General features: G+C 38.4%; 1 protein-coding gene across 1 annotated transcript in view; it reads right to left on the bottom strand.

Annotated features, from left to right (window-relative positions):
* Positions 1-4990: 4990 nt before the first annotated feature.
* The window catches only part of LOC130197921 (collagen alpha-1(XI) chain-like), a 79943-nt gene continuing 71201 nt past the window's right edge, over positions 4991-13732 (bottom strand). The window contains exons 56-67 of the mRNA XM_056420904.1: positions 12155-12262; positions 11865-11918; positions 11387-11440; positions 10250-10357; positions 9881-9934; positions 9762-9797; positions 9591-9644; positions 8598-8847; positions 7673-7785; positions 7449-7517; positions 6985-7218; positions 4991-6315 (exon numbers count right to left, since the gene is read on the bottom strand). Coding sequence (XP_056276879.1) covers positions 6169-6315; positions 6985-7218; positions 7449-7517; positions 7673-7785; positions 8598-8847; positions 9591-9644; positions 9762-9797; positions 9881-9934; positions 10250-10357; positions 11387-11440; positions 11865-11918; positions 12155-12262 — 1281 coding nt within the window. The 3' untranslated portion in view covers positions 4991-6168. The remainder of the gene's footprint in view (positions 6316-6984; positions 7219-7448; positions 7518-7672; positions 7786-8597; positions 8848-9590; positions 9645-9761; positions 9798-9880; positions 9935-10249; positions 10358-11386; positions 11441-11864; positions 11919-12154; positions 12263-13732) is intronic.

Here is a 13732-nt window from a genome sequence, read left to right as displayed (position 1 = left end):
CGTGTGCTCGTGAGGAGGTACCACCGGCAGCTGTGTGGTGACAAAAGTTGCAGCTGGCAGTATTCACCGGAATATAGGAGAGGGAAACGCAGCTCAGAGCTGCTGCTGCGTTTTTGTGCATGAATGCACGCGCACAGGGAGAGAGAGCGCGAGAGGATAATATGATCGCAACTTAATAGGAACATATACTTTTGTATGGCAAGGAGGAGGGCCTACTATTGTTTCATATAGATGATATACCAAAGACAAATAGATCAAATAAATACATTAGTACTTACTATGTCAAAATCAATTGAAGTGTTACCCAAACCACAGCTGGAGTTCCAATTGGCTAACTGCGGAGTCTGGCCAATCAGAGCTCCTTCTCTTTCTTTGTGGGTAGGAATTATTTTTTAACATTGAAGAAGGAGGATGCTTACATCTTTTAATTAAAGTAATCATGAATTGGCAGTCAGACATAAGTCAATGAAATAATAATAATAATATTTGTTTTTAAATAATTTGTTATCTTATTATTATTATTATTATTATTATTATTATTATTATTATTATGTTTGATGGAAAACATTTAAAACATTTTTTTCTTCTGAAAATAAACTTTTATATATCTGTCCACCCAAATAAATACCTTGTTGTTTACATTGGAGCTGCTCTATTACAGTAAGGTCTGTGGTTACTCCATGGTAAGAGGGGCACTAAAAAAATTAAGTGTTTGCAGATAATGTTTTATATGACAATTTATTAATGCTGTGACCACAACACACACCATCCTTTTTGTATTTTGAATGAACCAACCATTTAATTACTGGGGAAACACTCCTGATTACTCAGACCTCATTTCCATATCGGAATCTAAAATCTGTCATATGACTGAAACAAAGAACACAAAGGTTTCTGTGGCATAGTGCCATTATGTTCCTCTCAGGCCAAAGCCATTAGTCACATACACTCATATGGCAAAATATCTTCAACGCTTAAAATAATTGCGACACGGTAGCGTGGAGTTCTCATTGCAAATAGAGTTCAGTTTGTGGAGGGGTATGATGCACAGTGTTTTATTCAGCTTTATTCATTTGTAGTAGTTAGCTTGGAAAAGTGCTCCAGGCTACTTTGGTTTGACATGTATCTTATTTCTTCTTAACAGTTTTCCCACAGTTGTTCAATCATGTTTTCAGCAGCATTTGAAGAAATGGCTTTGATTATACATATTACATATATTTACCTTCCATGGGGATGAAATGACCTGATGTGTAAAAACATTATTGCATCGACTACGTGTCTTAAAAACATTCATCATTAGTTAAGACATGGAGCTAAAATAGTCAAGCAATAGCCGAGATAACTTTTTTCAGTCTTTTATTAATCTTGTCTCTAAAATATGGCCGGAACATTCTTCACCTCTACTTGAGCTCGATCCGTGGCTTCTATATACTTTGATTGCCATTCATACCTTCCCCTGTGCTCACAGGCTGCAGCAAGAGCCTGTCCTTCACCGCAGGTGTCACCTTCACCCTGATTAGGAGCCTTTTGTCTTTGCTTCGCCAATCGATGTTTCCCCTTTTCTAAGGAAATGGTCACATTGTTCATCATTTCTTTGATAAGACCGTGGAAAGGCAGAGAGAGGAAGATGCAACGCTCTGTCAGGTTAGGAGAAGACGATTGATTTCAGACATTCTAGCTGTCTCTGGGCTCGTCAAACGATGCTAATGTGAGAACAGATAGTAAAAGCCGTCGGCCAGAGGGCCGTCTCCAGGCCTTCTCCCAGTAGGAAGTCAGCAGCAGGTTGGGATGAGGTGGTGGTTTGGGCAATGACTCACAGTACTGCTGGAGTGTTTCCCAGTGAAACTGTTTGAACAGAGAATACTTGAACTCAAGAAGTGGCTCTGACAGGAAGAGACTGAAGTTTCTTGGCGCACTTAAACACAGGTTTTTTTTCATAAGCCATGGCTTGCATTCGTGATGAGATTCTCTCGAGCAATAACAGTGGCTGCTGCTTGCTTTGTGTCTCAATCCAATTCAAATACATTTGTTATGACACATGATGAGCCAGAGGTATCTTTTACAATAAAATTGGCAATAAGAGTAAAATGTAACACTATTTCTCATAACAAGGGGAAATTATTACCGTACCAATATTGGCAAATGAGAGACACATTTTGTTCAGGAAAATCATTGCCATACAATCTTGTCTTTTCCCTCAGCTTGACCATTGTGCTGGTTTTTAGATTATGTTATATTTGTAATGCCTAAATTGTAGTTTTTTTTGCTGTTGTAATTTAGAACAAGATGATATGATCTATTGTCATATCCACCACATGTGATTTTGTAATTAATTTGGGTGAACTAAACACAACATAATAATCACATAGCACACACAACAAATTACAATACAGTAACTGTGCAATAAATGGAGTATAGGCCAACCAGATCGCTCATGCCCTTACAGTGGCCATTTTAAATGCATGTGCTTATTGATAGAACCAGGGAACCAATAATGATGCTGATGGCTTATGAATAAGTGTGATTGTAGAAGTGAGATGTTCTTAACACTGGGTAGTTTACTTGAAGGTATACTGAAAAGAGGGTTTATACAGTGTGAGGAGTCCTTTCAAATATTTCTGCTGAATTGACAATATGCTATAATCCAGAAAGGCTGGGGAGTTATGATGTTATTGTGCCTTTGCTTCCAAATAGCTTTATTAGAAAATGTGGGACGGATACCTGTTCTGAGAACTTCACATTAGGGAAAATAAATATTTCATGACTGGCAGCAACCGTATTTTGTTATGTTCGATACTGTAATGACACTTTATTACTAAAGCCTGCCGTGACATATTTATGGAGTTGTCGTGAGTGTAATTACGAGATTTCTAGAGGAGTCTCTCTGACATTGTTAACCCAATAATGGTCATAAACATTTAAAAGGTGTTTGAGCATTACATTAGAACAAGTCTTTTTAACATCATTTGGGACAGAGCAGACTATCTGCTGAGTGCACTGAGACCGTTTCAACTCTGTGGTGACATCAGCCATCTTTTATGGAGTGGTCTGCTGGAGCAGCTGCATCTCGACAGCTGACGGGAAGAGACTGAACAAACTGGTTGGAAAGGCCAGCAGTTTGCTGGGGCGTCCATTGGATGCTGTGGAAGTGGTGGGAGACAGGAGGATGATGGCTACGCCTCTCACCCAATGCAGGACACTGGCAGCTCTGTGCAGCTCCTTCAGCCACCGGCTGCTTCCCCCCCGGTGTGTGAAGGTGAGGTACGCAGGTCCTTCCTGCCGTTGTCAAGCTGCACAACCAGCTGTGCAATATAAATACACAATGCCCCGTGCAATGGAGAAAAAAATCAGTTTGTACATGAAATATTTGTGGTTATAGTTGAGATATTGTGGAATTTCTTTTACCTTTTTTACTTAGATAATATTCTTAACTGGTTATTACTCATTTATAATACTTGTTTTGATTTCTTTTACAATGTTTCTTGTTTGCACTTTTATGTATGCTGCTGTAATCCTCTACATTTCTCCACTGCGGAACTAATAAAGGAGTATCTTATCTTATCTCTAATGATACTTAAAGTATAAAAAACGGCCTGAAAAAATGTATTATGCATGTCACATTTTTTGGGGAAAAGTTGTAAATATTGTATGTCAAGAAATATAAACCGGTTAAAATAGAAGCGCTCTGTCAACATTGAATAATTCTCAATAATCTATCAGTAAAACGTCCAGATACAACAGCATCTGGCTCTGGACCCAGACCGCGGTTCGCCTATTAGTTACCCCTGGTATAGTATGTCAAAAGAATTATCACTAAAACCATAATATCATCACAATGTCGAAATGTTGAATGTTGAAAAAAGTCATAGTGTAGTATCTCATAAAATTCATAGTTTAGTATGTTGCTAAAAGGCAGGTTGAAAAAAGTAATAGCATAGTGTGTTAATTACGTATTCATAGTAGAGTATGTCTGAAAAAAGTCATAGTAGAATGTCAAACATTTCAAAATGTCATGGTAAAAGTCAGTATAGCCTGTTGATTCAATATTTATAGTATGTCAAATAAAGGTGCTACAAAAGTAATAGTATTGTATGTAAAAAAAAATTCAGCATAACATTTAATAGAAAGTCAGTGGACAGTATATTGGAATCTATCCATGTTTGATGCTTGTAAGTATTTCATCTCAACTTGAAGAATAGGAATCAAGAGATCCCACGTCTCTCCTAAGTGGAAGTGAACTAAACCCTCTGGCGTAACACAGTAAGTTCATTTGATCGCTACTATCTCAGAAAAGTTCATGTTTTAGATGTTGTACTTTGATGCTTACAGGGTTTTCATACTCACAGGTATCTTTTGTTCTGAAGTAACTCAAACCCCCTTACCGAATATCAACAATGTATATAGATAACCGGGCTGAAAAAACCCCTATATTTTCATTTTACTACCCTGTGAAGATTCTTTTGTCTGTCATGTTCTACAGAGCCAGTGGTGCATTTGGAAGCCTTTTCAGCCTGTGGAGTGTTTTCATCCCCGAGTGTTGGAACATAAGAGCTCCTCATGACCGCGCATTACATCTTGATTCAGTGTTTTTATGTACTCAATATGATAAAATAATAAATATAGGATAATCTGTCAGTGAATGCAAACGATTGCAGTGTGCATTTGGCCAAGCACCAAATATTTATTTCCATTGTACATAGTTTGTTAACATACTGTAATTACACAGGTTTAAAAGCGGCTCTAAAGTCTATGCTAATATAGCTTCCAGCTAAAGAAGTGGAGATGCAAACAGATCTTGATTAAAGTAAAATCTGAGTCAGAGAAAGAAAGTGGAAGAGATCACAGCACCCGAGCACCACATGAACACTGCACCTAATTGTAAAAGATTATGGAGAAGGAAGGTAATATGTTTAAGGCAGGGCAGAATCACAAAAGAGCACCAATTATTTCTGCACTCAAATACAGACGTTCAACCCAACATCTTTCAGAATCCAGTTTTAATATTTTTTAATGAACAATTCAAGGCACATTTCGAAAACACAATTTCACAACAACAACAAAATCGACGGGACTTTTTTTAGGGGAGATTTTTAAAAACAAACAAACAGTTGGGCAAATTAACCTCCAAAAAAGAAAACATATATTTTCCTTGTAAGTTAGCCACTACAAATAATGTTCAAACTTGATTGTGTTTTCAATATACAAGCTCAGTTGAAGGACAAGCCAAATATGTCCACCTTTTTTAAAATAGAAGCTGAGGTACAATATAACATCTGGGTGAGTAATCTTTTGACGAATAAACCTTTACAATATTTATATTAGTATCTTATTTTATTATGGCTTAATATTCTAATGGACACAAACACTGGTATCTCATGAATAAACCCCAAAATGTTTTTAGTTTGAAATGTTATGTTCCAGTTAGGTTATCCCTCATAGAAATCAAATGAAAGTCATATTATTTACACAAGGATTATTTTTTACTTACAAACTGGAATGTTTTCAAAAGACATATTTCTTGGCAAATTAGTTTTTAAACACACATCCAAAATATTCATTGGATTTATTTCTATATAGTTTACCAACTATTTATTTAAACTTTCTAAAAATCTGGGGCACATGCACATTTTAAGAGTGGATTTGGAAAGGAACAATATTATACACAATAATAATAATAATAATTACAGTTTTATCAAAAAGCACTTTTTGTAGCACCTTGAGTGTTTTTGCGATTCTGCACAAAAGCACCTCTGTGGTTGTATTCAGAGCAGCACCTGGAGCATCCAGAGAGGGAGGCTCAGGTGGAGGCGAAGGACGAGGGAGGATGGGGCTTGGATTTAGTGGATCCTCTCTTTGTTGCTGAAAGTGCGCAGCTGTCCGCCACGGCATCAAATGTCCTTTTCCTGATGTCACTCCCATTACTGCATGTAAGTTAAAGTCATGTGATTTTGGCCCTACAAGGGCGAGGAGTAGTTCCCCCTAGTCAGCGACTTCATGACAGGGCCTAAAGGCACTCTTCTTCTCCGGGCTTGAGTCGATCTTCTCGGCAACAAAAGAAAACACAGGTTTTTTGCTTCGCAGGGAGAGAAGTTAGGATGTTGGATCTCAGCATGTGGGTGTTAATATTTACCCTCTGACCCTGTCCTTCAGCGGGGAGTAAGTGTGTGTCTAGCCTAGGAAACAGACAGGGCCGACCTCAAAGCCAAACCGCTGGTTTGATTCCCCAAAGTCATTCAGCATGACGTCAATGATTGGCAACTGGTCGATGCGGGGAGTGTTGATCTCCATCACCGTCTTTGAATAGCCCTGCTTCAACTGAGAACACAAAGGACAGGCAGCCATTCAGTAAGGTGGTGCAGTATGACTCACAATCTTTGTCTTTCATCAGAATCATTCAAAGAAAATGTTTTCTTCACATTTTTCTGTATAATCACATTGAAAAAGAACGTCCAGAAAATGGATGTATTTCTGATGAAATAATATTGGATTTTACAGACAATTAACCAACACCAATTTTGATAATAAGCTTCTGAACTGAAAAAGGAACAAGTCATTAAAAGACAGAGTGTGACAAAAGGAAAAATAAGTCATAATATCGTACATTAAAAAGTCCTGGTAGAGTATAATGTCATGAAAACAAAACGGAAAAAGGTAATATTATAGACTCTCATAGGTATAAGATAACACGCCATAAAGAATAAATGAGTACGCGGTAAAAAAAAGTCATAAAAGAAACTGAAAAATCAAAAGGCGAGAATGAAAACGTGAAAGACAGATGGAGAGCTACACAGTGTACGTGCTCAATGCATGAAATGTATCGGAAAATTGCCTAAGAAGAACTACATGTGGAATTGCATGTTCTTTTTATAACCAATATCAGATTATCCACTGTACACACATTGTTGTATGTCAGTCAGTCTGTTTGTGAGGATAAGTGACATTTCTTTTTTTTTGCAAACTGAAAGTTAGATCATGAATATTTACCGAGCAGCCGTCCATCAGAGGCTTGATGAAGGGATTATTGTCGTAAGACATCTCCTCATCGTTGGAGCCCAGGAAGCGCAGTGCCTTGTCATAGTTGTCCACCTTGGCGTCGTACCAGGCCGCAGACTGGTGGCAGATGTAGGTGAAGTTCTGCCGGGCCGAGGAGCTCAGCAGCTTCAGGAAGGTCATCTGCACCGCGTTGATGGTGTTTTCTGTCATGTCAACGTAGCTCAACTGGGGACAGAGAGAAGGGAAGGTACCGAATAGTAGGAGAGGAAGTCAATAGGATGAGAATGGGAAGGGATCGAGATGTACGGCAGGAAAGTGAGAGAATGGAGGGAAGAGTTATAGTAATTGAGAGAAAGTTAGAAACAAGTAACATTGAGAAAAAAACGGATGTGAACATCTACAGGTAGGTGAATAAAATAAAATAAGACATTATAAAGTCATGTGGGGTGACTCACAATTTTGCCACGTTTAAATTCACTGAACCATGAACCTGAAGACTCCTTGGGCCAGTTGGATATTCTAACCTTTCATAGAAGAAAAAGTTAAACGACGATTAGAGAACTTCAAAATGTTTCACTTTTGCAGTAGCAATAGCTGCAAAAAGCTCCGACAAGTGTTTTACTTAACACACTGTTTGAAGACTGTATTTTACAGACGTCAACATTTTCTCTTTACTTACTCCTGAGGATTTCTTATCTGGGTGAATGCACGTTTCTCCTCCTGCTGTGAAGTTACAGAACACTTGAATGGAGTCTCCGACACAGCCCTGGTTTGGATCAATCCAGTATTCACCTGAGAGAGAAACAGAGCCAGGAGACACGGGGTGAGAAGACTGCAGCTGATATTTAATGTCCACATCATCGCTGCTCAACTATTTCTAAAATCACTCGTCTTATGGATGTCAGGCTTTGTGAGCATGCGTAATATTTTATTTGTGTTGAGTTACTCACACATGAATAAAGGGTATTGCAAAATCTGCATTATATCCAGCAAATGACATAATGCAATTATGTGTGACAACAAAATGTAAAAACCTGTATTATTACAGCATTAATACTTACAATCACATTTAGTTTCCCAAATAGTGACCTACAACTTTATAATTAATTCATTTTGTTCTTATTTACTAAAAAGAGCTTTGTCTGTTACTGTCTTATCTTTGATTTATGCTAATAAATTATAGGATAATCTAAATTACAAATGAAGCAAATGCATTTCAAAAAATTAAAAAAACACAAGGACAAATATGGTCTTTTTCAACCCCGAGTAGCGCCTGCCGTCTTTCATCCATACATCCACAACAACCTCTAGAATGTAGTATTACCCTGAGAGGTGACACCCAGAACACAAAATAACTTTAAAAATCACTTGCAACTTATAAAGGTGACAAGATTAGTTATTTTATCAACTTGCTCCCTTCAGGATTTTGGCAGCTGCACATAAAGAGGGTGTTTAAAGCAATTCAAGTACAAATGATGACTTAATTAAACACAAACTGTTGAAGTGGAGGATAGAATACATGGTGTGCCACTGAACTGTACGTTAACTTGTTCCACTAGATGACAAGTTCTAGCTAGCTGACATTAATAGAAAAACTGCCCTACCATCCGGGTAGTCCGGCTGGCTGAGGTGAAGGTCGTTGCAGGTCCTGGCGGGATTATCTTGGGTGCCCACGGGGAACTTCATGCGCTCAATGTCCTGTTTGAGGTTGTTGAGGGATCCGAAGACATCCTCCATTCCCCCCATACCGCCATAGTCTGGCATCGCCTCGTCGCCCTGCATCTCCGCATGACGCCTGTTCTTTCTGTTGGACTGCTGCATGGGCAGCGGCTGGATGAGATCACCAGGTGGACCCTGAAACACGCAGGTGAAGGTCAAGCCCGTTATTGATATTCGTATATGTGTCAGGGGTTGGTTTCCAAAGCTTGTGTAGTCTAGTCGTTTTTTTTTCATGATTTCTTGTTTAGTCAAAAATAGTGAAAGAAAAGGCCCTTGATGTCACAGTTTCAGCTCCACACCCTCCTCACTCCCCGTCGTCAGTCTAACTCTCTTCACCTGTTCACACACCTGTTGTCACAGTTCAGCTCCTCACTCTATGGTTCAGTCACTCCCACCTCGTCAGTCTGACTTCCTTCACCTGTTCACACACCTGTCTTTGATCACTAATCAAAGCCCTATATAGTCTCCTGCCTCACACACACACACCTTGCCAGATTGTTCTTCCTTTTCTATGCCAGACTCTCCAGCACTTGTTTCTAGACAGATTTCCTGTTGCCTGTCCCTGGTTAACCCGCTAGTCCGACTCCTTGTGAACCTACCAGCCCTTCGTCCTGTTGATACTCTGTCTGCCGTTTCCAGAGTGTGGAATATAAATTCGAAGGATCCCTGGAGTCGAGGGTGCATTTGGGTCTACACACGAGTCGTTACACTTGATACACCTATTTGTTTACATTCTAGTGAGTGCAGTTTTCAATTATATTGCTATAGTTAATGCACATTAAGAGAACTTTTGGAGTATAATAACAAAGTAAAATAGGTGCATAATAATAATAATGCTTGGTTGGATCTATCTAAAGAGAATACATGGGGTAACTTACAGGTGCTCCAGGTGATCCTATCAGTCCAGTGTCTCCCTTCTGACCGGTTGAACCCTGACAGAAGACAAAGGATCATGGTCATAATGAAGAAAAATAAACATGTTTTCATAAAAACACATGACAGGGGAAAAAAAGGTGTAAAACACTGAAAAGAATGAAAACACAACTTACACCTGATCCCTTTGAACCCTTCTGTCCTTGAGAGCCCTGTTGAAAACAGAATATTAAGAGATGAGCTACAGCCACGATGAGAAGATGTTTTGATCCAAGAAAAATAATAATACACTTACAGAAATACCAGGGGGACCAGGAGGGCCGAGAGGGCCACCGGAACCACCAGCACCCTGAGAACAGAGAATAGATCACATCAGTCAGAGTGCTATATACATATGTCTCGTTTAAGATACAATACTTGATGAATGAATTTATCTCAACACTAAGCCTGAATGATGTCTTTATATATGTGATAAAATAATCTAAATGCAATATTTGTTTTTGTTCTTAAACCCCTTTTACTACATAGTTGTAATGTGGGAATATGAGCTATATGTCTGAGAAAGTCACACTTTAAGAATACATTCATGGCTTTATTATTATGTTCACATTCCAGTGGACACGATGGATACATTTTAATAAAGCATACTCTGCCTGACACTTACAGCATCGCCCTTGCCACCGCCAGTACCCTGAAGTCCAGGCAATCCTCGGTCTCCCTTCTCTCCAGACTCGCCAGGTGGTCCAATTAGGCCGATAAGACCCGGATGACCCTGAAGCAGGCACAGACGTTAAAAAGGAAGACAAAGGCTTAGAAATAATAACTTTTATTTAATTTCATTTATTTGTTTCCTCTTTCTTCTCTCATTGGTCACATCTGGGAATGTGGGAACATTCTATTTGAGGGGTATAATATGTATCTATCTCTGCATGTATAATATATCTGTCACCCTCTACTGTTATTTTAATTTTAGTTACTGCTGAAAAACAGTCAATAATGCCCAACAACTAAGTGCCACTGAGATCTCTATTTTATATTTCCAAGTGCCTTTATGTACTTTTGATGTGCCTTGTTATGCTTTGTGTAAGAAAAAAGTGCAGCTCCCAGTCCCAGAATGGGCTGACTTCAGCACAATAAAAAAATAAAAAAAATAATAATATAATAATAATGTGTATAAAGCAACCTGTAACATAAGCCATTCAATATTTATACTGTATTATTGATTAACCAAAAGACATTGCATATGTTCTCCCCTGTTGTATTTCCTTGTTTACATATGTATTGTCTACTTGTATTTACATTATAGATACGATACATGTTCAAGTTTAATCTCTGGTCATTCATCATCTGCAACTTACTTTTTCAAGGCAAAGCCCGAATGCATATTCACCTTAAAGTTATTTCCCAATTTCTGGCGAGATGACCACAGTTTTACGATTATTCCTGCCTATAAAATTATTACTGTGTTTATAGTGGTTGTCATATTTAACAATGGCAGTCGGTCTCGGCACCTGCTGCTATGCAGAGTTATAGTCTTCCCCATCTAACTAGTGCATGCTGGCATTTAACCAATGGCCATTACAGCGATAATATTATTGGACTTCTACATATTCAATCACTGCATTAAATCACTGTGTGAAAACACAGAGCCGAAGCTTTCTTTATCCTTACAAAGGAAACTCAACTAAGAGAAAGAGCCCCAGACGGTTGCTTACTTTGGAAGCTGCAGATAAGGTGCATAAGCAGATATGAGAAATACACAATCAAGCAATTTGAGATTAGCATCGTAATAATATCTTACTTTCTCTCCCTTCCATCCAGAGTCACCTTTCATACCAAAAATTCCAGGAGGGCCCTGTGGGAGGAAAGAGTCAGTGTGTGAAGCATAACGAGCAGTGAAATGAATTCACATCATTTCACAGATCTCTGCAATGACTCTACATTTATTCTGCAGCCAAAGATTATTTACCCAATTAATACATTTTATCTTCATTATTTAAAACCACCTGTATAACATAAAATATAATGTATTGTCTAACCAACAGTCAAAGACTAAAAAGCAGCCGACTCATTCAATTATTAAAATAGTCGCCGATTATATATCTTTTTATGAATCCACTCATTGATAAAACGCTGCAGTTCTACATACTGAACTAGTATGACATCATAATCTGGTATATTGTACCATGAAAAAAAAAGTAGGATTCCCAAAATGGCGAATGTCCGTTAAAGGCTAAATAGCAACGTAAGGCGAGAGCAGGAGGGAGAACGTGTCTTACTAAAGGTCCAGGAGGGCCATCTTGACCAGAAGAACCAGGCAGTCCTTGTTCACCCTGAAAATAAAGACAAATTAATAACATTAAAAGAATCAAAATAATAGATTTTAAAGCTACTTACTTATTTTAAGAAGAAATACGTGTTAAAAAAGTATCCATGATACTAACATACATTTGTAACCATGTCCTTTTCTTCATTGGCATACATTAAATTAAATCGGTATGTTATTTCCAACAGGTTATAATGTGAAACCTGTCGCATTTTTGCAGATCTTTAAGCAAGATATACTCACGACAGGACCAGGAATTCCACGCAGTCCCTCAGGACCAGACTTTCCAGCAGGCCCCTGAGGTCCCACCGGTCCAGTTTTGCCAACAGGCCCCTCGGCACCACCTTCTCCCTGTAGAACACCAGCACAGCATAACAATGAGTCTGGCCACTGGAAAGTCCTCTTGGTTAAAGTTCTTGGAAACAAACATGTTGAATACATTCAACAAGCTCTGAAACACTTTGCTTTGTTTCTTCCATGTGAGTATGGTCACATGTCTCTTCACTGTTTACAACAACAACAACACCTTGATAATTAAGGCAACCCTACAAACAGATGCCACACTATTCAATATTTTGCAATGTTTTCCTTCCAGTCAGATTGGAAGGACCCGATGGATTTGAAACATCCCAACAGATCAAATGTTACCAGATGTCGTCTGTTGGTTCTGAGTTTTTATGCATTGAAGTTCCAGAGATGTCAGATTGACTCTCTGACAACTAAATAGGCCTGGATTTTAAACTACACAGACTATGTCTTGTCTCCATCAACTGAACTGCAATCCTGTAACTGGATGTGGACATAAAGTACACTTTGTATACATGTGTGTATGTGTGTGTGTGTGTCTCCATGAGGGATGGAGGACGACAAAGAACTACAAAAACGAGCAAAGCAAGTCTGACATTTATCAGCCTCTCTGTCCGTGCTTTTCATTGAACTAATTGATTTACAGACACACTATTTATTTCAGGCGTACAAAGACATTTTGTGTTTGATGCTCTTCAACAAAGTAAACACGAGCAAACTACATGTTATTGATTTCAACAAAGCAATCAAATCTGCCAATAGCCTCAAGAAAACTCATTGATTTTTCTTATACAGGAACTGCTGGTCGACATCTAAGCAGAATATTAAAGAAACGGTTTTAAAGGTGGTTACTTCCATCCTCTATAATCATCTATCGGACATCTGTCTTTTCATGGGAGGAAAGAAAGGCAACTTAAAGGTTCCCTGTGTTGTTGTAGACTTCAAGTAGCGCTGCAGAGCTGTTTTTGTTTGTTTGAATGGGCCCCCGCGTTGCTGCTCTCGTCCACAAGGACACACACGCACACAATGCACGGCAAGCTGGTGAACATGAATATGAAGAATGCTGGGTTCAAGATACTTCAAATGTTTTATGTGGGGGAAAAAACATTCAATATGCTAGTTGAGTCTAAAGGATGCACAAGATACATTTTGGTGAGGAACACTGAATATAAACATCATTGTGGTTGCTTGTTTAAAAGAACACTCAGTGCCCCTTTAAGGATGCATTTGTGGTAAAATGTCATATTTAGGTATTCATGTTGAATTGTACATACACATAAGTACACTATTTCGATGGTATACATTTAATATTTTTTTCCTGGAAATAACTTTTGCACTTTGGTTTTGCTAATTGTGAAAATAAGAATTTCCATGATAGAAAAGCTGCATTTAAACACACATTAGTGTGCATGTTTGTTTAATAATTGGACGTGTACCAATCGATCTTAACGTATACGTAGTTAGTTCCAGGAAATGTATTGCTAAACCAATTAGGAAAAGTATTTCAAAAAAAGA

The sequence above is a fragment of the Pseudoliparis swirei genome, chromosome 8, assembly GCF_029220125.1.
Source record: "Pseudoliparis swirei isolate HS2019 ecotype Mariana Trench chromosome 8, NWPU_hadal_v1, whole genome shotgun sequence".
Lineage (NCBI taxonomy): Eukaryota > Metazoa > Chordata > Actinopteri > Perciformes > Liparidae > Pseudoliparis > Pseudoliparis swirei.
The sequence above is the reverse complement of the archived record's forward strand: the minus strand, read 5'-3'. Positions and strand labels throughout refer to the sequence as shown.